Source organism: Leptodactylus fuscus, chromosome 3, assembly GCF_031893055.1.
Source record: "Leptodactylus fuscus isolate aLepFus1 chromosome 3, aLepFus1.hap2, whole genome shotgun sequence".
In the NCBI taxonomy this organism is placed as follows: Eukaryota; Metazoa; Chordata; class Amphibia; order Anura; family Leptodactylidae; genus Leptodactylus; species Leptodactylus fuscus.
In genome coordinates this window covers 241,375,615-241,402,046 of record NC_134267.1, presented here as the reverse complement: position 1 = coordinate 241,402,046, position 26,432 = coordinate 241,375,615, and the positions used below count along the sequence as shown (strand labels likewise).

The 26,432-nt window shown below is 49.3% G+C and overlaps 1 protein-coding gene and 1 non-coding gene across 2 annotated transcripts in view; one reads left to right on the top strand and one right to left on the bottom strand.

Moving 5' to 3' along the window:
• Positions 1-24,322, top strand: part of LOC142196866 (uncharacterized) — a 30,976-nt gene extending 6,654 nt beyond the window's left edge. The window contains exons 2-9 of the mRNA XM_075266847.1: positions 6,299-6,370; positions 8,543-8,623; positions 19,159-19,254; positions 21,280-21,361; positions 21,507-21,694; positions 22,494-22,597; positions 22,742-22,862; positions 23,415-24,322. Of these exons, the coding sequence (XP_075122948.1) occupies positions 6,299-6,370; positions 8,543-8,623; positions 19,159-19,254; positions 21,280-21,361; positions 21,507-21,694; positions 22,494-22,597; positions 22,742-22,853 (735 nt within the window). The 3' untranslated portion in view covers positions 22,854-22,862; positions 23,415-24,322. The remainder of the gene's footprint in view (positions 1-6,298; positions 6,371-8,542; positions 8,624-19,158; positions 19,255-21,279; positions 21,362-21,506; positions 21,695-22,493; positions 22,598-22,741; positions 22,863-23,414) is intronic.
• A 995-nt stretch (positions 24,323-25,317) lies between these two features.
• On the bottom strand, positions 25,318-25,391 carry TRNAN-GUU (transfer RNA asparagine (anticodon GUU)). The gene has a single exon. It is a non-coding gene; the product is annotated as a tRNA-Asn (tRNA).
• Between the last annotated feature and the right edge of the window lie 1,041 nt (positions 25,392-26,432).

Here is a 26,432-nt window from a genome sequence, read left to right as displayed (position 1 = left end):
TCCACCATGAATTGGTCCAAACTGGGCTGTTTAGAGGCTCCCTCCACCATGAATTGGTCCAAACTGGGGTTTTTAGAGGCTCCCTCCACCATGAATTGGTCCAAACTGGGGTTTTTAGAGGCTCCCTCCACCATGAATTTGCCCAAACTGGGCTGTTTAGAGGCTCCCTCCACCATGAATTTGCCCAAACTGAGCTGTTTAGAGGCTCCCTCCACCATGAATTGGTCCAAACTGGGGTTTTTAGAGGCTCCCTCCACCATGAATTGGTCCAAACTGGGGGTTTTTAGAGGCTCCCTCCACCATGAATTTGCCCAAACTGGGCTGTTTAGAGGCTCCCTCCATCATGAATTGGTCCAAACTGGGGTTTTTAGAGGCTCCCTCCACCATGAATTGGTCCAAACTGGGGTTTTTAGAGGCTCCCTCCACCATGAATTGGTCCAAACTGGGGTTTTTAGAGGCTCCCTCCACCATGAATTTGCCCAAACTGGGCTGTTTAGAGGCTCCCTCCACCATGAATTTGCCCAAACTGGGCTGTTTAGAGGCTCCCTCCACCATGAATTGGTCCAAACTGGGGTTTTTAGAGGCTCCCTCCACCATGAATTGGTCCAAACTGGGGGGTTTTAGAGGCTCCCTCCACCATGAATTTGCCCAAACTGGGCTGTTTAGAGGCTCCCTCCATCATGAATTGGTCCAAACTGGGGTTTTTAGAGGCTCCCTCCACCATGAATTGGTCCAAACTGGGGTTTTTAGAGGCTCCCTCCACCATGAATTTGCCCAAACTGGGCTGTTTAGAGGCTCCCTCCACCATGAATTGGTCCAAACTGGGCTGTTTAGAGGCTCCCTCCACCATGAATTGGTCCAATCTGGGGTTTTTAGAGGCTCCCTCCACCATGAATTGGTCCAAACTGGGGTTTTTAGAGGCTCCCTCCACCATGAATTTGCCCAAACTGGGCTGTTTAGAGGCTCCCTCCACCATGAATTTGCCCAAACTGGGCTGTTTAGAGGCTCCCTCCACCATGAATTTGCCCAAACTGGGCTGTTTAGAGGCTCCCTCCACCATGAATTTGCCCAAACTGGGCTGTTTAGAGGCTCCCTCCACCATGAATTTGCCCAAACTGGGCTGGTTAGAGGCTCCCTCCACCATGAATTTGCCCAAACTGGGCTGGTTAGAGGCTCCCTCCACCATGAATTTGCCCAAACTGGGCTGGTTAGAGGCTCCCTCCACCATGAATTTGCCCAAACTGAGCTGTTTAGAGGCTCCCTCCACCATGAATTGGTCCAAACTGGGGTTTTTAGAGGCTCCCTCCACCATGAATTGGTCCAAACTGGGGGTTTTAGAGGCTCCCTCCACCATGAATTTGCCCAAACTGGGCTGTTTAGAGGCTCCCTCCATCATGAATTGGTCCAAACTGGGGTTTTTAGAGGCTCCCTCCACCATGAATTGGTCCAAACTGGGGTTTTTAGAGGCTCCCTCCACCATGAATTGGTCCAAACTGGGGTTTTTAGAGGCTCCCTCCACCATGAATTTGCCCAAACTGGGCTGTTTAGAGGCTCCCTCCACCATGAATTTGCCCAAACTGGGCTGTTTAGAGGCTCCCTCCACCATGAATTTGCCCAAACTGAGCTGTTTAGAGGCTCCCTCCACCATGAATTGGTCCAAACTGGGCTGTTTAGAGGCTCCCTCCATCATGAATTGGTCCAAACTGGGCTGGTTAGAGGCTCCCTCCACCATGAATTTGCCCAAACTGGGCTGTTTAGAGGCTCCCTCTACCATGAATTGGTCCAAACTGGGGTTTTTAGAGGCTCCCTCCACCATGAATTGGTCCAAACTGGGCTGTTTAGAGGCTCCCTCCACCATGAATTGGTCCAAACTGGGGTTTTTAGAGGCTCCCTCCACCATGAATTGGTCCAAACTGGGGTTTTTAGAGGCTCCCTCCACCATGAATTGGTCCAAACTGGGGTTTTTAGAGGCTCCCTCCACCATGAATTTGCCCAAACTGAGCTGTTTAGAGGCTCCCTCCACCATGAATTGGTCCAAACTGGGGGTTTTTAGAGGCTCCCTCCACCATGAATTTGCCCAAACTGGGCTGTTTAGAGGCTCCCTCCATCATGAATTGGTCCAAACTGGGGTTTTTAGAGGCTCCCTCCACCATGAATTGGTCCAAACTGGGGTTTTTAGAGGCTCCCTCCACCATGAATTGGTCCAAACTGGGGTTTTTAGAGGCTCCCTCCACCATGAATTTGCCCAAACTGGGCTGTTTAGAGGCTCCCTCCACCATGAATTTGCCCAAACTGGGCTGTTTAGAGGCTCCCTCCACCATGAATTGGTCCAAACTGGGGTTTTTAGAGGCTCCCTCCACCATGAATTGGTCCAAACTGGGGGGTTTTAGAGGCTCCCTCCACCATGAATTTGCCCAAACTGGGCTGTTTAGAGGCTCCCTCCATCATGAATTCGTCCAAACTGGGGTTTTTAGAGGCTCCCTCTACCATGAATTGGTCCAAACTGGGTTTTTTAGAGGCTCCCTCCACCATGAATTGGTCCAAACTGGGGTTTTTAGAGGCTCCCTCCACCATGAATTGGTCCAAACTGGGGTTTTTAGAGGCTCCCTCCACCATGAATTGGTCCAAACTGGGGTTTTTAGAGGCTCCCTCCACCATGAATTGGTCCAAACTGGGGGGTTTTAGAGGCTCCCTCCACCATGAATTTGCCCAAACTGGGCTGTTTAGAGGCTCCCTCCATCATGAATTCGTCCAAACTGGGGTTTTTAGAGGCTCCCTCCACCATGAATTGGTCCAAACTGGGTTTTTTAGAGGCTCCCTCCACCATGAATTGGTCCAAACTGGGGTTTTTAGAGGCTCCCTCCACCATGAATTTGCCCACACTGGGCTGGTTAGAGGCTCCCTCCACCATGAATTGGTCCAAACTGGGGTTTTTAGAGGCTCCCTCCACCATGAATTTGCCCAAACTCTGCTGGTTAGAGGCTCAATCCACCCTGATTTTCAAAACAAATGTTGGTGCCAACCTCAACTTACTACAAGGGCCAAATTCACTGCTGGTGACAAGCTCTCCTCACTGCAAGTGCCAAATACACATGTTTCAAGGTGTTTTCCTACTGTCAGAGAGGTGGTATTGAGTGTGTAAAGTGTGTAGTTGTTAGGCTGTGATGTTGGGGTAATAGAGGGTCTTTGGTGTGTTAGATGCCCCCAGACATGCTTCCCCTGCTGTCCCAGTGTCATTCCAGAGGTGTTGGTATCATTTCCTGGGGTGTCATAGTGGACTTGGTGACCCTCCAGACACGGATTTGGGTTTCCCCCTTAACGAGTATCTGTTCCCCATAGACTATAATGGGGTTCGAAACCCGTTCGAACACACGAACAGTGAGCGGCTGTTCGAATCGAATTTCGAACCTCGAACATTTTAGTGTTCGCTCATCTCTAATAATAATATGTAATACTGAGACTGATAGTACTGTATAAGAAGTGATATGTAATAATATGTAATAAGTAATACTAAACCAGTGATGAATGATATAAAAGGTGACACATAATAATAAGACTAAAGGGGGAAAGGAGGGCGGGGTCATGGTTTGGGGGGTGGGGGGGAGAAGGCCGGGGTTGCGTTTTTTTTGGGGGGGAGCCGTGGTCGCGGGTTGGAGGGGGAAGGAGGCTGGGGTCGCGAGTTGGGGGGGAGGGGGAAGAGGAGGCCGGGATCGTGGGTTGGTGGGGGGAGAGGAGGCTGGGGTTGGGGGGGAGGGGGCCTGGGGTCGTGGAGGTGAAGGGGGTCCAGGGTCGCGGGTTGGGGAGGAGGGGGCCCAGGGTCACGGGTTGAGGGGCCAGGTGGGGGGGAAGGGGACCCGGGTTGTGAGCTGGGGGGTAAAAGGGGGCCCGGGGTCGCGGGTTGGTGGGAGGGGGCCCAGGGTCGTGGGTTGAGGGGGCCATGTGGGGGGGAAGGGGGCCGGGGGTTGTGAGTTGGGGGGTAAAAGGGTGTCCGGGGTCGTGGGTTGAGGGGGCCAGGTGGGGGGGGGAGAGGGCCCGGAATTGTGAGTTGGGGGATAAAAGGGGGCCCGGGTCGTGGGTTGGGGGTAGGGGGCCCAGGGTCGTGGGTTGAGGGGGCCAGGTGGGGGGGAAGGGGGCCCGGGGTTGTGAGTTGGGGGGTATAAGGGGGGCCCGGGGTCGTGGGTTGGGGGTGAGGGAGCCCAGGATCGTGGGTTGAGGGTGCCAGGTGGGGGGGGAAGGGGGGCCCGGGGTTGTGAGTTGGGGGGTAAAAGGGGGTCCGGGGTCGCAGGTTGAGGGGGCCAGGTGGGGGGGGAGGGGGCCCGGGGTTGTGAGTTGGGGGGTAAAAGGGGGTCCGGAGTCACGGGTTGAGGGGGCCATGTGGGGGGGGGAACAGGGGCTCAGGTGGCGAGCAATGGGGGGGCAGGGGGCACGAGCAGGGGGCCTGGGGTTCCGTGGGCACAATGGCATGGGAGGAAAAGGCAAGGGAGGGGGGGCCGCGGCCGCACTGCAGGTGGGTCGTGCAGTGGGTGAGGACGCGGGTAATGCTAGTATGTAATAATAAGACTATGCTACATGATATCGGAGAAGATATATAATATGTAATAATAAGACTATGTAATAAGATGATATCAGAAGATTTTCGTAGACAGGAGGTAGATGGGGATTCCAGACCAAACTACAATAACATTGATGAAATATAACAACACAGTTTCCCGCCCAGAGGTCGCTGTGTCTGCGGGTATAAAGTTCGGTCTGGGGCGTCATTATAGATCGGACGTGAGACGTCTTGTGGTATCTGCTGAAAAATAATCCATTCATAATTTTATGACCTGGGAAAGTCAGGAACAAAGGAAAGCCAAGACACAGGAGGTCGTCGGAAAGATAAATAAAGATAAAGAGGCGAAAGTGCAGAAAAAGAGGGAAAACAAGGAGCAAAGACCTGGAAGAAGGGAGAGGCGAGGGTCAGGAACCAGAGGAGGACGGGGCAGAAATCCACAACCAGGAGTAACCAAGTGAAAACACAAACACATAAAACTTATCGGTAAGATAGTATATACCCTGCAGTATACAGAGACACCAGCGCACCCTACAGGCAGCAGTGGAGGGCGGCCCGGACAGCTGCTACCTATTGTATTTATTTGCCGTGTCTATTCCATACAGAAGATTGCAGCTCAGCATGGAGAGGTTCAGTCCTCGAAGTTCATGGTGAAATGAAGGGTTGTCCATGGCTCGGTGGTTGAGCGCAAACTGGACAGAATGTTGGGTTGAAGTGTAACAAAGAGCACAAGTCTCCGGCACGCTATACGGCTATGGTTCTACCGTTGTGGGCAAGCTGTGAGAGATTGAAGACCCAGGGTTTTGTATGATCTTCGTTGTTGGCATGTGGTATGTTCAAGAACAGGGTAGGAAGTGGCCGGTCACTGGAGCCCAAAGGAGTCCAGAGAAGATGACATCTTGGTTTCCACCACAAGGACGATGGAGTCCACAGTGAGGAAGGAGACCCTCATCATGTCAATGAGTTATATAATGTGTTCTTCTTACACACGGCCTGGGGTGCAGTCCCAAAGCTATATGAGTGCTTCTGCCATAAAGTCCCGATGTACTCAATGTAATGTCCTCTCCATGTCTTCTCCATGTCTTCTCCATGACTTCTCCATGTCTTCTCCATGTCTTCTCCATAACGTCTCCATGTCTTCTCTATGTCTTCTCCATGTCATGTCTTCTCCATGACATCTCGATGACTTCTCCATGTCTTCTCCATGACTTCTCCATGACTTCTCCATGTCATGTCTTCTCCATGACTTCTCCATAACTTCTCCATGTCTTCTCCATGACTTCTCCATGTCTTCTCCATGCCTTCTCCATGCCTTCTCCATGTCATGTCTTCTCCATGACTTCTCGATGACTTCTCCATGTCTTCTCCATGACTTCTCCATGTCTTCTCCATGTCTTCTCCCGGACTTCTCCATGTCTTCTCCATGTCTTCTCCATGACTTTTCCATGTCTTCTCCCGGACTTCTCCATGTCTTCTCCATGTCTTCTCCATGACTTTTCCATGTCTTCTCCATGACTTCTCCATGACTTCTCCATGACTTCTCCATGTCATGTCTTCTCCATAGCTACAGAACTAGGAGTGGACAACTGTAGGAGGCTCCTCATGGTAATGTCTTACCCCAGACAAATCCCATGTGTTGTGTTTGTATAATCATTGAGATATAGGCTTGTCTTTCGAGGGGGCGGTTTTGATATGTAATAAGTAATGACAAGATGGCGGCCTGACACTTTCATGTTTTTCTTCCAGACCCCCAGAACTTGGTTACAGTCTGTTTCTCTGAGTGATCTGGATGAGGTCCAGTTGTCTTGTAACTCGCAGGTAAGGCAAAGTCATTTCTGATAATATCTCCTCTATTACTATCATTATATGAATACAGTGGGTAGTGCAGCCTAAATCTCCTCCAGACCCCTACATCCTCTCAGTCCCCCTCCAGACCCCTACATCCTCTCAGTCCCCCTCCAGACCCCTACATCCCCTCAGTCCCCCTCCAGACCCCTACATCCTCTCAGTCCTCCTCCAGACCCCTACATCCTCTCAGTCCCCCTCCAGACCCCTACATCCTCTCAGTCCCCCTCCAGACCCCTACATCCCCTCAGTCCCCCTCCAGACCCCTACATCCTCTCAGTCCTCCTCCAGACCCCTACATCCTCTCAGTCCCCCTCCAGACCCCTATATCCTCTCAGTCCCCTCCAGACCTCTATATCCCCTCAGTCCCCCTCCAGACCCCTATATCCTCTCAGTCCCCTCCAGACCGCTATATCCTCTCAGTCCCCCTCCAGACCTCTATATCCTCTCAGTCCCCTCCAGACCTCTATATCCCCTCAGTCCCCCTCCAGACCTCTATATCCTCTCAGTCCCCCTCCAGACCTCTATATCCTCTCAGTCCCCCTCCAGACCTCTATATCCTCTCAGTCCCCCTCCAGACCTCTATATCCTCTCAGTCCCCCTCCAGACCTCTATATCCCCTCAGTCCCCCTCCAGACCCCTATATCCTCTCAGTCCCCCTCCAGACCTCTATATCCTCTCAGTCCCCCTCCAGACCTCTATATCCCCTCAGTCCCCCTCCAGACCTCTATATCCTCTCAGTCCCCCTCCAGACCCCTATATCCTCTTAGTCCCCTCCAGACCTCTATATCCTCTCAGTCCCCCTCCAGACCTCTATATCCTCTCAGTCCCCCTCCAGACCCCTATATCCTCTCAGTCCCCTCCAGACCTCTATATCCCCTCAGTCCCCCTCCAGACCTCTATATCCTCTCAGTCCCCCTCCAGACCTCTATATCCTCTCAGTCCCCCTCCAGACCTCTATATCCTCTCAGTCCCCCTCTAGACCCCTATATCCTCTCAGTCCCCCTCCAGACCTCTATATCCTCTCAGTCCCCCTCCAGACCCCTATATCCTCTTAGTCCCCTCCAGACCTCTATATCCTCTCAGTCCCCCTCCAGACCTCTATATCCTCTCAGTCCCCCTCCAGACCCCTATATCCTCTCAGTCCCCTCCAGACCTCTATATCCCCTCAGTCCCCCTCCAGACCTCTATATCCTCTCAGTCCCCCTCCAGACCTCTATATCCTCTCAGTCCCCCTCCAGACCTCTATATCCTCTCAGTCCCCCTCTAGACCCCTATATCCTCTCAGTCCCCCTCCAGACCTCTATATCCTCTCAGTCCCCCTCCAGACCCCTATATCCTCTCAGTCCCCTCCAGACCTCTATATCCTCTCAGTCCCCCTCCAGACCTCTATATCCTCTCAGTCCCCCTCCAGACCTCTATATCCTCTCAGTCCCCTCCAGACCCCTATATCCTCTCAGTCCCCTCCAGACCTCTATATCCTCTCAGTCCCCTCCAGACCTCTATATCCTCTCAGTCCCCCTCCAGACCTCTATATCCCCTCAGTCCCCCTCCAGACCTCTATATCCCCTCAGTCCCCCTCCAGACCTCTATATCCTCTCAGTCCCCCTCCAGACCCCTATATCCCCTCAGTCCCCCTCCAGACCCCTATATCCCCTCAGTCCCCCTCCAGACCCCTATATCCTCTCAGTCCCCCTCCAGACCCCTATATCCCCTCAGTCCCCCTCCAGACCCCTATATCCCCTCAGTCCCCCTCCAGACCCCTATATCCTCTCAGTCCCCCTCCACTCTTCTTTTCTTGTCACTGTCATGTATGTGATATGTGGCCGATCACTGGTGAGCTCCACAGATCACGAGATCACACACCTGACCAGGTAACAAGAGATCCCCCTGCTGGTGATCGCTTAGTTTTACAGTGTTTGGATCTCAGTGATGAGACATTTATCACCTAGCCATTGGGTACCTTATGGATCCATGTTCGGACATGCCCTTTAAGGATGGGAAAATCAACCAATCACATTTCTACTTTTATTCTGTAAGTTGTAACTTGGTTACTATATATAGGACAGGGATTCTTTACAGTGAGAGCGTTTCCATATATAGGACAAGGATTGTCCCCTCTGACCTTCTGCTATTTTCTTATAGATAAATTATTCCAGTGCTCCGAATATTAGCAATTGCAGCAGGATTGAGCTGAACCGGTTTAAGGTCAATGGGGTCGAGGAGGTAAGTGATGGAGTTATACATAAGGCATAATGGATAGTAGACCCGTCCAGTACAAGGGGGAGGGGGGATGGGCAGCCGCATCCTGTATACTGAGAGCCTTACAATCTATACCCCACACTCCATACCCTACACTCCATACCCTACACTCTATACTCTACAATCTATACCCCACACTCTATACCCCACACTCTATACCCCACACTCCATACCCCACACTCTATACTCTACAATGTATACCCTACACTCCATACCCTACACTCCATACCCCACACTCCATACCCCACACTCTATACCCCACACTCCATACCCCACACTCTATACCCCACACTCCATACCCCACACTCCATACCCCACACTCTATACCCCACACTCCATACCCCACACTCTATACCCCACACTCTATACCCCACACTCCATACCCCACACTCTATACCCCACACTCCATACCCCACACTCCATACCCCACACTCCATACCCCACACTCTATACCCCACACTCTATACCCCACACTCCATACCCCACACTCTATACCCCACACTCTATACCCCACACTCTATACTCTACAATCTATACCCCACACTCCATACCCCACACTCCATACCCCACACTCCATACCCCACACTCTATACCCCACACTCCATACCCCACACTCCATACCCCACACTCTATACCCCACACTCTATACTCTACAATCTATACTCTACAATCTATACCCCACACTCCATACCCCACACTCCATACCCCACACTCCATACCCCACACTCTATACCCCACACTCTATACTCTACAATCTATACCCCACACTCCATACCCCACACTCCATACCCCACACTCCATACCCCACACTCTATACTCTACAATCTATACCCCACACTCTATACCCCACACTCCATACCCCACACTCTATACCCCACACTCTATACTCTACAATCTATACCCCACACTCCATACCCCACACTCCATACCCCACACTCTATACTCTACAATCTATACCCCACACTCTATACCCCACACTCTATACCCCACACTCTATACTCTACACTCTATACCCCACACTCTATACTCTACAATCTATACCCCACACTCCATACCCCACACTCCATACCCCACACTCTATACTCTACAATCTATACCCCACACTCCATACCCCACACTCTATACTCTACAATCTATACCCCACACTCCATACCCCAAACTCCATACCCCACACTCTATACTCTACAATCTATACCCCACACTCCATATTCTACAATCTATACCCCACACTCCATACCCCACACTCTATACCCTACACTCCATACCCCACACTCCATACCCCACACTCTATACTCTACAATCTATACCCCACACTCTATACCCCACACTCCATACCCCACACTCTATACTCTACAATCTATACCCCACACTCCATACCCCACACTCCATACCCCACACTCTATACCCCACACTCCATACCCCACACTCTATACCCCACACTCCATACCCCACACTCCATACCCCACACTCTATACCCCACACTCCATACCCCACACTCCATACCCCACACTCTATACTCTACAATCTATACCCCACACTCCATACCCCACACTCCATACCCCACACTCCATACCCCACACTCCATACCCCAAACTCCATACCCCACACTCTATACTCTACAATCTATACCCCACACTCCATATTCTACAATCTATACCCCACACTCCATACCCCACACTCTATACCCTACACTCCATACCCCACACTCCATACCCCACACTCTATACTCTACAATCTATACCCCACACTCTATACCCCACACTCCATACCCCACACTCTATACTCTACAATCTATACCCCACACTCCATACCCCACACTCCATACCCCACACTCTATACCCCACACTCCATACCCCACACTCTATACCCCACACTCCATACCCCACACTCCATACCCCACACTCTATACCCCACACTCCATACCCCACACTCCATACCCCACACTCCATACCCCACACTCTATACCCCACACTCTATACCCCACACTCCATACCCCACACTCTATACCCCACACTCTATACCCCACACTCTATACTCTACAATCTATACCCCACACTCCATACCCCACACTCCATACCCCACACTCCATACCCCACACTCTATACCCCACACTCCATACCCCACACTCCATACCCCACACTCTATACCCCACACTCTATACTCTACAATCTATACTCTACAATCTATACCCCACACTCCATACCCCACACTCCATACCCCACACTCCATACCCCACACTCTATACCCCACACTCTATACTCTACAATCTATACCCCACACTCCATACCCCACACTCCATACCCCACACTCCATACCCCACACTCCATACCCCACACTCTATACTCTACAATCTATACCCCACACTCTATACCCCACACTCCATACCCCACACTCTATACCCCACACTCTATACTCTACAATCTATACCCCACACTCCATACCCCACACTCCATACCCCACACTCTATACTCTACAATCTATACCCCACACTCTATACCCCACACTCTATACCCCACACTCTATACTCTACACTCTATACCCCACACTCTATACTCTACAATCTATACCCCACACTCCATACCCCACACTCCATACCCCACACTCTATACTCTACAATCTATACCCCACACTCCATACCCCACACTCTATACTCTACAATCTATACCCCACACTCCATACCCCACACTCCATACCCCACACTCCATACCCCACACTCCATACCCCAAACTCCATACCCCACACTCTATACTCTACAATCTATACCCCACACTCCATATTCTACAATCTATACCCCACACTCCATACCCCACACTCTATACCCTACACTCCATACCCCACACTCCATACCCCACACTCTATACTCTACAATCTATACCCCACACTCTATACCCCACACTCCATACCCCACACTCTATACTCTACAATCTATACCCCACACTCCATACCCCACACTCCATACCCCACACTCTATACCCCACACTCCATACCCCACACTCTATACCCCACACTCCATACCCCACACTCTATACCCCACACTCTATACCCCACACTCCATACCCTACAATCTATACCCCACACTCCATACCTTACAATCTATACCCCACACTCCATACCCTACAATCTATACCCCACACTCCATACCCCACACTCTATACCCCACACTCTATACCCCACACTCCATACCCCACACTCTATACCCCACACTCCATACCCCACACTCCATACCCCACACTCTATACCCCACACTCTATACCCCACACTCCATACCCCACACTCCATACCCCACACTCCATACCCCACACTCTATACCCCACACTCCATACCCCACACTCCATACCCCACACTCTATACCCCACACTCTATACCTTACAATCTATACCCCACACTCCATACCCTACAATCTATACCCCACACTCCATACCCCACACTCTATACCCCACACTCTATACCCCACACTCCATACCCCACACTCTATACCCCACACTCCATACCCCACACTCCATACCCCACACTCTATACCCCACACTCTATACCCCACACTCCATACCCCACACTCCATACCCCACACTCCATACCCCACACTCTATACCCCACACTCCATACCCCACACTCCATACCCCACACTCTATACCCCACACTCTATACTCTACAATCTATACCCCACACTCCATACCCCACACTCCATACCCCACACTCCATACCCCACACTCCATACCCCACACGCCATAGCCCACACTCTATACTCTACAATCTATACCCCACACTCCATACCCCACACTCCATACCCCACACTCTATACCCCACACTCTATACTCTACAATCTATACCCCACACTCTATACCCCACACTCCATACCCCACACTCTATACTCTACAATCTATACCCCACACTCCATACCCCACACTCCATACCCCACACTCCATACCCCACACTCTATACTCTACAATCTATACCCCACACTCCATACCCCACACTCCATACCCCACACTCTATACCCCACACTCTATACTCTACAATCTATACCCCACACTCTATACTCTACAATCTATACCCCACACTCCATACCCCACACTCTATACTCTACAATCTATACCCCACACTCTATACCCCACACTCCATACCCCACACTCCATACCCCACACTCCATACCCCACACTCTATACCCCACACTCTATACTCTACAATCTATACCCCACACTCCATACCCCACACTCCATACCCCACACTCCATACCCCACACTCCATACTCTACAATCTATACCCCACACTCTATACCCCACACTCCATACCCCACACTCCATACCCCACACTCTATACCCCACACTCTATACTCTACAATCTATACCCCACACTCCATACCCCACACTCTATACCCCACACTCTATACTCTACAATCTATACCCCACACTCTATACCCCACACTCCATACCCCACACTCTATACTCTACAATCTATACCCCACACTCCATACCCCACACTCCATACCCCACACTCCATACCCCACACTCCATACCCCACACTCCATACCCCACACTCTATACCCCACACTCTATACTCTACAATCTATACCCCACACTCCATATTCTACAATCTATACCCCACACTCCATACCCCACACTCTATACCCCACACTCCATACCCCACACTCTATACTCTACAATCTATACCCCACACTCCATACCCCACACTCCTTACCCCACACTCCATACCCCACACTCCATACCCCACACTCTATACTCTACAATCTATACCCCACACTCTATACCCCACACTCCATACCCCACACTCCATACCCCACACTCTATACCCCACACTCTATACTCTACAATCTATACCCCACACTCCATACCCCACACTCCATACCCCACACTCTATACTCTACAATCTATACCCCACACTCTATACCCCATACTCTATACCCCACACTCTATACTCTACAATCTATACCCCACACTCCATACCCCACACTCCATACCCCACACTCTATACCCCACACTCTATACCCCACACTCTATACTCTACACTCTATACCCCACACTCTATACTCTACAATCTATACCCCACACTCCATACCCCACACTCCATACCCCACACTCTATACTCTACAATCTATACCCCACACTCCATACCCCACACTCCATACCCCACACTCCATACCCCACACTCCATACCCCAAACTCCATACCCCACACTCTATACTCTACAATCTATACCCCACACTCCATATTCTACAATCTATACCCCACACTCCATACCCCACACTCTATACCCTACACTCCATACCCCACACTCCATACCCCACACTCTATACTCTACAATCTATACCCCACACTCTATACCCCACACTCCATACCCCACACTCTATACTCTACAATCTATACCCCACACTCCATACCCCACACTCCATACCCCACACTCTATACCCCACACTCCATACCCCACACTCTATACCCCACACTCCATACCCCACACTCTATACCCCACACTCTATACCCCACACTCCATACCCTACAATCTATACCCCACACTCCATACCTTACAATCTATACCCCACACTCCATACCCTACAATCTATACCCCACACTCCATACCCCACACTCTATACCCCACACTCTATACCCCACACTCCATACCCCACACTCTATACCCCACACTCCATACCCCACACTCCATACCCCACACTCTATACCCCACACTCCATACCCCACACTCCATACCCCACACTCCATACCCCACACTCCATACCCCACACTCTATACCCCACACTCCATACCCCACACTCTTTACCCCACACTCCATACCCCACACTCTATACTCTACAATCTATACCCCACACTCCATACCCCACACTCCATACCCCACACTCCATACCCCACACTCCATACCCCACACTCCATACCCCACACTCTATACTCTACAATCTATACCCCACACTCTATACCCCACACTCCATACCCCACACTCCATACCCCACACTCTATACCCCACACTCTATACTCTACAATCTATACCCCACACTCCATACCCCACACTCTATACCCCACACTCTATACTCTACAATCTATACCCCACACTCTATACCCCACACTCCATACCCCACACTCTATACTCTACAATCTATACCCCACACTCCATACCCCACACTCCATACCCCACACTCCATACCCCACACTCCATACCCCACACTCCATACCCCACACTCTATACCCCACACTCTATACTCTATAATCTATACCCCACACTCTATACCCCACACTCCATACCCCACACTCTATACTCTACAATCTATACCCCACACTCCATACCCCACACTCCATACCCCACACTCCATACCCCACACTCCATACCCCACACTCCATACCCCACACTCTATACTCTACAATCTATACCCCACACTCTATACCCCACACTCCATACCCCACACTCCATACCCCACACTCTATACCCCACACTCTATACTCTACAATCTATACCCCACACTCCATACCCCACACTCCATACCCCACACTCTATACTCTACAATCTATACCCCACACTCTATACCCCACACTCTATACCCCACACTCTATACTCTACAATCTATACCCCACACTCCATACCCCACACTCCATACCCCACACTCCATACCCCACACTCTATACCCCACACTCTATACCCCACACTCTATACTCTACACTCTATACCCCACACTCTATACTCTACAATCTATACCCCACACTCCATACCCCACACTCCATACCCCACTCTCCATACCCCACACTCTATACTCTACAATCTATACCCCACACTCCATACCCCAAACTCCATACCCCACACTCTATACTCTACAATCTATACCCCACACTCCATATTCTACAATCTATACCCCACACTCCATACCCCACACTCCATACCCCACACTCTATACTCTACAATCTATACCCCACACTCTATACCCCACACTCCATACCCCACACTCTATACTCTACAATCTATACCCCACACTCCATACCCCACACTCTATACCCCACACTCCATACCCCACACTCTATACCCCACACTCCATACCCCACACTCTATACCCCACACTCTATACCCCACACTCCATACCCTACAATCTATACCCCACACTCCATACCTTACAATCTATACCCCACACTCCATACCCTACAATCTATACCCCATACTCCATACCCCACACTCTATACCCCACACTCCATACCCCACACTCCATACCCCACACTCCATACCCCACACTCCATACCCCACACTCCATACCCCACACTCCATACCCTACAATCTATACCCCACACTCCATACCCCACAATCTATACCCCACACTCTATACCCCACACTCTATACCCCACACTCTATACCCCACACTCCATACCCCACACTCCATACCCCACACTCCATACCCCACACTCTATACTCTACAATCTATACCCCACACTCCATACCCCACACTCTATACCCCACACTCCATACCTCACACTCCATACCCCAAACTCCATACCCCACACTCTATACTCTACAATCTATACCCCACACTCCATACCCCACACTCCATACCCCACACTCTATACCCCACACTCCATACCCCACACTCTATACCCAACACTCTATACCCCACACTCCATACCCCACACTCTATACTCTACAATCTATACCCCACACTCCATACCCCACACTCTATACTCTACAATCTATACCCCACACTCCATACCCCACACTCCATACCCCACACTCTATACCCCACACTCCATACCCCACACTCTATACCCCACACTCCATACCCTACAATCTATACCCCACACTCCATACCTTACAATCTATACCCCACACTCTATACCCCACAATCTATACCCCACACTCCATACCCTACAATCTATACCCCACACTCTATACCCCACACTCCATACCTTACAATCTATACCCCACACTCCATACCTTACAATCTATACCCCACACTCCATACCCTACAATCTATACCCCACACTCCATACCTTACAATCTATACCCCACACTCTATACCCCACAATCTATACCCCACACTCCATACCCTACAATCTATACCCCACACTCTATACCCCACACTCCATACCTTACAATCTATACCCCACACTCCATACCCTACAATCTATACCCCACACTCCATACCCCACAATCTATACCCCACACTCTATACCCCACACTCCATACCCCACACTCCATACCCCACACTCCATACCCCACACTCTATACTCTACAATCTATACCCCACACTCCATACCCCACACTCTATACCCCACACTCCATACCTCACACTCCATACCCCAAACTCCATACCCCACACTCTATACTCTACAATCTATACCCCACACTCCATACCCCACACTCCATACCCCACACTCTATACCCCACACTCCATACCCCACACTCTATACCCCACACTCCATACCCCACACTCTATACCCAACACTCTATACCCCACACTCCATACCCCACACTCTATACTCTACAATCTATACCCCACACTCCATACCCCACACTCCATACCCCACACTCTATACCCCGCACTCCATACCCCACACTCTATACCCCACACTCCATACCCTACAATCTATACCCCACACTCCATACCTTACAATCTATACCCCACACTCTATACCCCACAATCTATACCCCACACTCCATACCCTACAATCTATACCCCACACTCTATACCCCACACTCCATACCTTACAATCTATACCCCACACTCCATACCCTACAATCTGTACCCCACACTCTATATTTCACACTCCATACCCCACACTCTATACCCCACACTCTATACCCCACACTCCATACCCCACACTCTATATTCTACAATCTATACCCCACACTCTATACCCCACACTCCATACCCCACACTCCATACCCCACACTCCATACACCACACTCTATACTCTACAATCTATACCCCACACTCCATACCCCACACTCCATACCCCACACTCTATACCCCACACTCCATACCCCACACTCTATACCCCACACTCCATACCCCACACTCTATACCCCACACTCCATACCCCACACTCCATACCCCACACTCCATACCCCACACTCTATACTCTACAATCTATACCCCACACTCCATACCCCACACTCCATACCCCACACTCTATACCCCACACTCCATACCCCACACTCTATACCCCACACTCCATACCCTACAATCTATACCCCACACTCCATACCTTACAATCTATACCCCACACTCTATACCCCACACTCCATACCTTACAATCTATACCCCACACTCCATACCCTACAATCTATACCCCACACTCCATACCTTACAATCTATACCCCACACTCTATACCCCACAATCTATACCCCACACTCCATACCCTACAATCTATGCCCCACACTCTATACCCCACACTCCATACCTTACAATCTATACCCCACACTCCATACCCTACAATCTGTACCCCACACTCTATATTTCACACTCCATACCCCACACTCTATACCCCACACTCTATACCCCACACTCCATACCCCACACTCTATACTCTACAATCTATACCCCACACTCCATACCCCACACTCCATACCCCACACTCTATACCCCACACTCCATACCCCACACTCTATACCCCACACTCTATACCCCACAATCTATACCCCACACTCCATACCTTACAATCTATACCCCACACTCTATACCCCACAATCTATACCCCACACTCCATACCCTACAATCTATACCCCACACTCCATACCCCACACTCCATACCCCACACTCCATACACCACACTCTATACTCTACAATCTATACCCCACACTCCATACCCCACACTCCATACCCCACACTCTATACCCCACACTCCATACCCCACACTCTATACCCCACACTCCATACCCCACACTCTATACCCCACACTCCATACCCCACACTCCATACCCCACACTCCATACCCCACACTCTATACTCTACAATCTATACCCCACACTCCATACCCTACAATCTATACCCCACACTCTATACCCCACACTCCATACCCTACAATCTATACCCCACACTCCATACCTTACAATCTATACCCCACACTCTATACCCCACAATCTATACCCCACACTCCATACCCTACAATCTATACCCCACACTCTATACCCCACACTCCATACCTTACAATCTATACCCCACACTCCATATCCTACAATCTATACCCCACACTCCATACCCTACAATCTATACCCCACACTCCATACCTTACAATCTATACCCCACACTCTATACCCCACAATCTATACCCCACACTCCATACCCTACAATCTATACCCCACACTCTATACCCCACACTCTATACCCCACACTCCATACCTTACAATCTATACCCCACACTCCATACCCTACAATCTGTACCCCACACTCTATACTTCACACTCCATACTCCGCACTCTCCTCACATCCCAGGATGGGGTTGTGTAGTATTATGGGATTTCTGCATTGTCTGGGTTACTATTGGGTTGTCTCTTTGTACAGGAGCGAGAGGCATTACAAGAGCCAGAATTAAATACTGATAACTCTGGAGAGACAGGAGACAATGAGAAGAAGGAGGAGCAGAAGAAGAAGAGATCAGTAAGGATAATGGCGGCCATCATTACTGTCATCTTCCTTATGATCGTTGGGGATGTCCTGATACAGATCTGTAATCCCTCCTATAGGCTATGACTGATCGGGTTCCATACCTCCCAACTTTCAGAAAGAGGGACACTATACGTGCCAAGGCAAATTTAGCTCCACCCACTTCTATGTCGACTACGCCAACAGTCACCCGTACGTTATATGTCCCCACATTATAATATTTCCCTTCCATTGCCTTACAGTATGAAGTCCCTCGCCTCATGCCCCAATTTAAACTGGGGCCAACTAGAGGGGGGCATTAAACTGGGGCAGCTGTAAGGGGACATTAAACTGGGGGAAACTAGAGGCAGACATGTCTCCCTCCAGCTAATCCCACTGTTTATTGTCTTCCTCCAGTTGCCCCACAGTTTAATGTTTACCCCTCCATCTGCTACCCCAGCTTAATGTCACTCTCTCTCCATCTGTCTTCAGTTTGATGTTCTCCCTCCATCTTTCCCCAGTTTAATGTCCAACTTCATCTACCACCAATTCAATGTCCCCCTTCATCTTCTTCCAGCTAAATGTCCCCCTCCATCTGCCCCAGCACCATTTACCACCAGCTCAATTCCCCCCTTCATCTACCACCAATTTAATGTCCTCCTTCATCTGCTTCCAGCTCAATGCCCCCCTTCATCTGCCTCCAATTTGGTCCCCCCTCTCAAAGTTTAACATAATAAAATCACTCACCTCTCCTCGCTCTGTCTCTTCTCCTGGAGTGCACAGGGAGCTGCAGGTGGTGAGGTAGGGGCTGTCCGCTCCTGTATTCAACTCATCTGTGTCTTGTCCGGACGCAAATGAATTCAATCCGGGACATACCTCCTGCCAACCGGGACTGTGGGACAGGACCCATAATCGGGCTTGTTCCGCAGTTGGGAGGTATGTGGTTGTTTGGGTGGCTGCCCGGGGTCTGAGGCTCCATGGGGGGCCCATAGATGCCCAAACCACGCACCAACTTACCCTGTCTATGCTGCAGCAGAATATGTGGAGTGGTGGGGAGTTGGAGATCACTCATAACTTGTCTGCCTTCTTGTCAGATGTTGTGTCTGTTGGTCACATGACCATGCTGAAGGACCTTACAGCCACCTGAACACATGCACCTTTTTGGACTGTGTCGGCTCTATGTAGGCCCAGCCGCTCTCCTCCAGCACTGACATCACGTGATCAGTCACCGCACGACCAGCAGAGGCAGCAGCGGTGCTCATACAGCAATGTGTATAAGGTCCAAGAAGACCAACAACCATTATTCTTGGTCTCTCACAACTGAGTGTCTGAAAATCAGCTTCTTGTCAGACTGTAAGCCTGAGCAAATGGATTCTGCTGTACACCTCCCTTCTTTATCTACTAGGTTAGTAAGGTAGGGAGTGTTAGTAGGGAGTGTTAGTTAGTAGGGAGCGATAGTTAGTAGGGAGCGTTAGTATGGAGTCTTAGTACGGAGCGTTAGTTAGTAGGGAGTGTTAGTTATTAGGGAGTGTTAGTTAGTACGGAGCGTTAGTTAGTAGGAAGCGTTAGTAGGGAGAGTTAGTAGGTAGTGTTAGTTAGTAGGGAGCATTAGTTAGTAGGGAGTGTTAGTAGGGAGCGATAGTTAGTAGGGAGTGTTAGTTAGTAGGGAGCGTTAGTATGGAGTGTTAGTTAGTATGGAGCGTTAGTAGGGAGTGTTAGACATTGTTCCGAAACGTGTTGTGTATGGTGTTGTCTTTGAAAAACTGAATAAAAACGTTTTGGAGGGTAAGCGAGGATCCATTGTTCATCAGTAGGGAGTATTAGTTAGCAGGGAGTGTTAGTAGGGAGTTTTAGTTATTAGGGAATGTTAGTAGGTTGTGTTAGTAGGGAGTGTTAGTTAGTAGGGAGTATTAGTTAGCAGGGAGTGTTAGTTAGAAGGGAGCATTAGTTAGTAGGGAGCGTTAGTTAGCAGGGAGTGTTGTCATGGGGACACCATGGTTAATAATGGCGCTGACGTCTTGTAATTTCTCTCTCTTGTAGTTCTGTTGGACATTGGTGCCGCTGTGGCTGCTTGTTTGTTCCTTCTTCTTGTTCGCTATCATACTAATAGGGGTATTGTTGGGTGAGTGACACCATTTTTGGATTTTTTGGGACAATTCCCTTGGGGTGAAGTGGTGTAGGGTCGGTTGAGTGGGGCATATATGGGGTATGTACAGGGTCATTAGTAATTTTCACACTTTTAGGCCCTCCCATTTTTGTGGTTTCAGGTTTTATGTTACCTCGGGGTTCGGTGAAGGAGTTCAGTCCTGCTGGACCCCCATGTGAAGACTCCTGGATTTGGGTTAGGGGTCGTTGTTACTACTTCTCAGATGACAGAAACACCTGGAATGAAAGCCTGGAGTTCTGCACAACACATGGCTCCACACTGGCCATACTATTGGACCAGGAAACCGAGGTGACCTCATCTGACCCCATCCTCCTTCACCCTGTCCTTAGCCTCATACACATAGTCCTGTCTCTGGTCCCATCATACCGCACTCCTCAAGGGGAATGTGAATGATTGTGGCCATGTAGTACTACTTCACCTTTGAGTACCAAACCTTTAAGGGCATCTCCACCTGACTTTTATTTTATTAAAATCTGATATTTAGTTGGAGAACCCCTCTTTACACAGTTCCCTTGCTTTTAAAGGGGACCTTCCAGCAACTTCATCTCTTTGCATCCTCTAACAGAGTCCGCTCCACTGATTCTAGAGCAGTTGGAATTTTTTCTCTAGCCCCTACCATTCCTGAGCAATCAGTGTTATTGTTTTCAGCATGTATTATGCTAATTAGGCTCTCTACTGTTAGGTGGGCGGGTCCCAGACTAACTGCTCTTTCTTGGGCCTGCCCACCTGAGTGCTGAAACTAACAATGCAGATTACTCAGGAATGGTAGAGGCTAGAGAAAAAATTCCAACTGCACCAGAGTCAGTGGAGGGAGACCTCTTAAAGGACATAAAGAGATGAAATTTGTGGAGGTGGTGAAAGGTCCTCCTTAAAGGGATACTCACCAACATAGCTGTAATCTACGGTATATAATAGAGGAGATGCCCTTTAAATCCATTTACTGCCCTCAAACTGGAAATTGGGGGGTATTGAGATGAAGAAGACAAAGGAACCAGGTCAGAGAATGAAAAAGATGGTTGAGGTTATAATGATTTTCTGTAGATTTTTGGGGGCAGGTACATTGATAACAATCTTGTTCATCTTCCAGGAAACCATAAAACGGTACCGGGAAAATGTGAATTATTGGATTGGACTCAGCATGAACAACGAGGATCGGTGGATGTGGGTTAATGGCTCTCCGTATGATGGCAGGTAGGGAATCATGACCCAATGACCCATATGGCCATACTTGTCCCGGAGAAACAGGGTGATGGCCAATGTGGCTGACATAGATATATGGAGGGGGGATCTTTGTATAACACCCCATATAATAGATTATACAATTGTATTTCCTAGTATAGAGAATCCGAATATCCACCTACTGAGATGCGCCTACCTGAACTCACACCTGGGGGCGCTAGCCTGCTCTACACGTCGACAATGGATTTGTGTGAAGGACTCCACATAGTAGCAGCCGGTATGTTGTGTGATGTGATATAGACCCTTACATTGCCATAAGTATGTGCACCCCTAATCCCGCTGCTACTTATCACACCTGCCCCTCCCAACAATATACACCAGGGCTCATTGTATAATAGGACTGTAGGGTGACCCATGTTCAACAACTTGGGGATAGCGGAGTGAAGATGGCGAAGATGGTGAAGGCTATTCTGGTCATGCCTGGAGGCCTTGAGGTGGCCCAGTATTGGGGGTGCACTTGGGCGATGGTGTAGGGTCCCCCGGGGCACTCATTGCCCTGTGTCTCCCATGTTTTGGGATGCTCTTGGTGGAATGAAGGCACAGTAGATCGGATGACGGTCGTAACAGGCACAGGGGCCGGCACAGACAACCATCTACTTACAGGGGGACATGGCGGCGCACTTCACTTAGGCTAGGTTCACATGGGGGAATTTGTAGAAGCCGAAAAATTCTTTAGAAATTCAGAAGCAGAATCCTTTCTCTTGATCAAATCCGTCTTGGAATAGCTAGAGGTTGTATACAGTATAGTCACCATTTCTTTCTCTTGCAGGTTGGTTGCACATCCAGGATAATACTTAGGGATATTAGTCAGGAACCCAAGTCCTTAAAGGGCCCGCATCCCTCATCTCGGAGACCAATGCTGCTCAGTGTGTGTTATGAAGGACAGTGAGGGCCCCGAGCACTGGATGATTCTCATTTCTGCTCCGGTACATTGGAGAAGACGTCACCACAAGACTCCAGGACTCTCTTATTGCCCTGTTATTTTACCTCTTATAGGATCTTTCATAGCATATCGCTGGGGTATGTCATATCTTTATAAATAGTGGGGGTCCCTGATGTGGACAACGTAGTGGCCCCTACTACATCTTACCTGCCCAGCGGCCCTCCTGGATTCCCATTGTCCAGGGAACTACAGCCAGTCCCATTTACCAGGCATGCCTGGGCTATAGGATCACAGGCAGTGTGGGTGGAGCTGTCTGCATAGGCGGAGCTGTCAGAGGGGTGGAGCTGTCTACATGGGTGGAGCTGTCAGCATAGGTGAAGCTGTCTGCATGGGTGGAGCTGTTCGCATGGGTGGAGCTGTCTGCATGGGTGGAGCTGTTCGCATGGGTGGAGCTGTCTGAATAGGTAAAACTAGCAATGGTGGTGGAGTTAGCAGCAAAGGTGGAGCTATCCAGTTCATACCATGTTTGTGGGAGTGGCCATGGAAGTTAGGGGTGTGGCTACACAAAAATGGAATATACCAAATTTTTCTTTAGTAATCCCACAACTTTCTCCCTATCAGGACCTCAGCTCCTCCTGATACAAGTCTTTTTTATTTTTATACTGTGATGGGTCCGGATGGTGGTGATAGGTGAAGGGTTTCTGGGTTTAGTTCAGATTTTTTTATGAAATTATTTTGTACATATTTTTCTATTCTATTTACAAAGAAGAGAAAATAAACTATTAATATGTTAATTGATGATTCCAGAAGCTTTCGGATGTGCCAGGATTAAAATGAGGAAAAACGTTGGTTTATGAAGATTTTAGGTGTTTGGTCTGTTTGCATCATTAACAAGTAAGTTGTAGTCAGTCCAGCCCATAGGAAGACATGGCCCCTGAGATTTATGGGGCCCCTGAGATTTATGGGGCCTAGATCTTGTAGAGACGGTAACTCTCCTTACAGATCATCCAGTGGGACTTCAGCCATTTCTATACTGACCAAACCATGGAAATTTTTTGCTTCTGTCTGTCAGACCCTATGGGTATTTTTGGTCCCGTGGTGTTATCTCCAGGCCCGACTCTAAGACAGTGCAAGTGATCAGGTGGTGAACAACTTATATAAGGCTTTACCCAGGATTGGAGATGAGCGAGCCGGATCCCGATTCCATTGCTCTGCCCTTTTTGCTTTCTCTTTCCAGCTTCCCTTGGCTAAACCTCATATAGCAGGAATCCAACCCCTATACTTGCAACCCACCTCTGACTCCGTGTCCCCCTAAAACATGTTTTTTTTTGTTAATTCCTCCTCCTTGGGTGGCTCAGTCCCTATGTCTCCACCTGTATTTGGCTGACCAATCAGATTTCATTCCTGTGGCTGCGGAGAACCTTCAGTACATTGGAGAAGACGTCACCAAAACTCCAAGACTTTATTATCAAGCCTTACTTGTTTTTCATTCATTTGGGAAATGCTACATGATGCCATGAAGGCTCAGCTGGTAGAGCGGAGGACTGTAGTCAAAAATTAGCAATCCTTAGGTCGCTGGTTCGATTCCAGCTCGAAGGACCTTTTTGCTATCACATGACATTGGACCTTCCAAACTGACCGCAAGCATGTTCCCCGCCGCGCTCTTGGCTCTTCTTCTTCCTACTTCTATCTACAATGACTTGGTTTTTAAAAGTTTCTTTCAGTGGAGAGCGCAGCCAAGATGAGCATCTTTAAGTGCGAGATGCAGGGCAAGGAAAAAGGCTGGGAACGTCCCTGGGTGGGCTCGAACCACCAACCTTTCGGTTAACAGCCGAACGCGCTAACTGATTGCGCCACAGAGACGCCATTTCTGGCGGTGTTAAGGGAAAGGTCCATCATTTTAAGGGCATCTCTCTCAGATGACCTTCCAAACAGCAAAATGGAAAAAGAAAAACAAAAAAAAGCTGTGGGCCCCTAATCACCAACAAATGGCTTGGCTGCTAAACTCCTCCATGGACGGCAAGACAGAGTGCGCCTCCCTGTTATCGACTTGATGGCGCTCAGAGAAAAGTTAGAACTTCTCCTCAGCCAGCAATCAACGGCAGCAGAGTGGCGCAGCGGAAGCGTGCTGGGCCCATAACTCAGAGGTCGATGGATCGAAACCATCCTCTGCTAAGTGCTGGGATTTCTATTTATTTTATCAGTTTAGCAGTTCTCTTCTATTGAAATCCTTCTAGAGGTGTGAGCTTACATTGTAACACTAGCTGTCTCGTCTGTGATGTGAACGAGGTGACTGCTGCAAAGTAAACCCCCCAACAGAATGGGCCATGTCAGCCTGTTCTTAGGTTTAGTAGACAGAGTGAGAAAGGCAGGGTAAAGAATGTTTTCTAATAGTGACATGGAGATTAGTGACTTTTCCACATATTCTTTGAACATACTTATATGATAAGAGTTTGGTTTTCCTTGAATATCAGCCGGTGTGGTGAGTGAAGACTTGAGCAGCCTGCAGGAGAGCAGTAATGGGATTGACTCCTAAATGCTCCAAAACGTCAGATTACTTCTGTCCTGGTGACTCACTCTTGGCCACTAGGTGTCACTGCTGATACACACATGGCCCATAGGCAGTAAATACTGACACACTGTAACAGAACCCTGCTGTAGCTGTCATCATTTACACTTAGTGAGATCTACTTGGAGTTTTAATAATAGGTAATAACAGTTTTATTTTATAGATAGGGAGCACGGGTTTTTTCTTCCATCTTTTTAGCCTTATTTGTACAGTTTTGGCCTCTAACAACATAAAGATGACGGAAGGGACATGACGAGTTTTATTTAACATTACAGTCAATGGAGACGGATACAGACGGAAAGTCTTTCATAGGTATCTGTCAATCTGGTAAACAT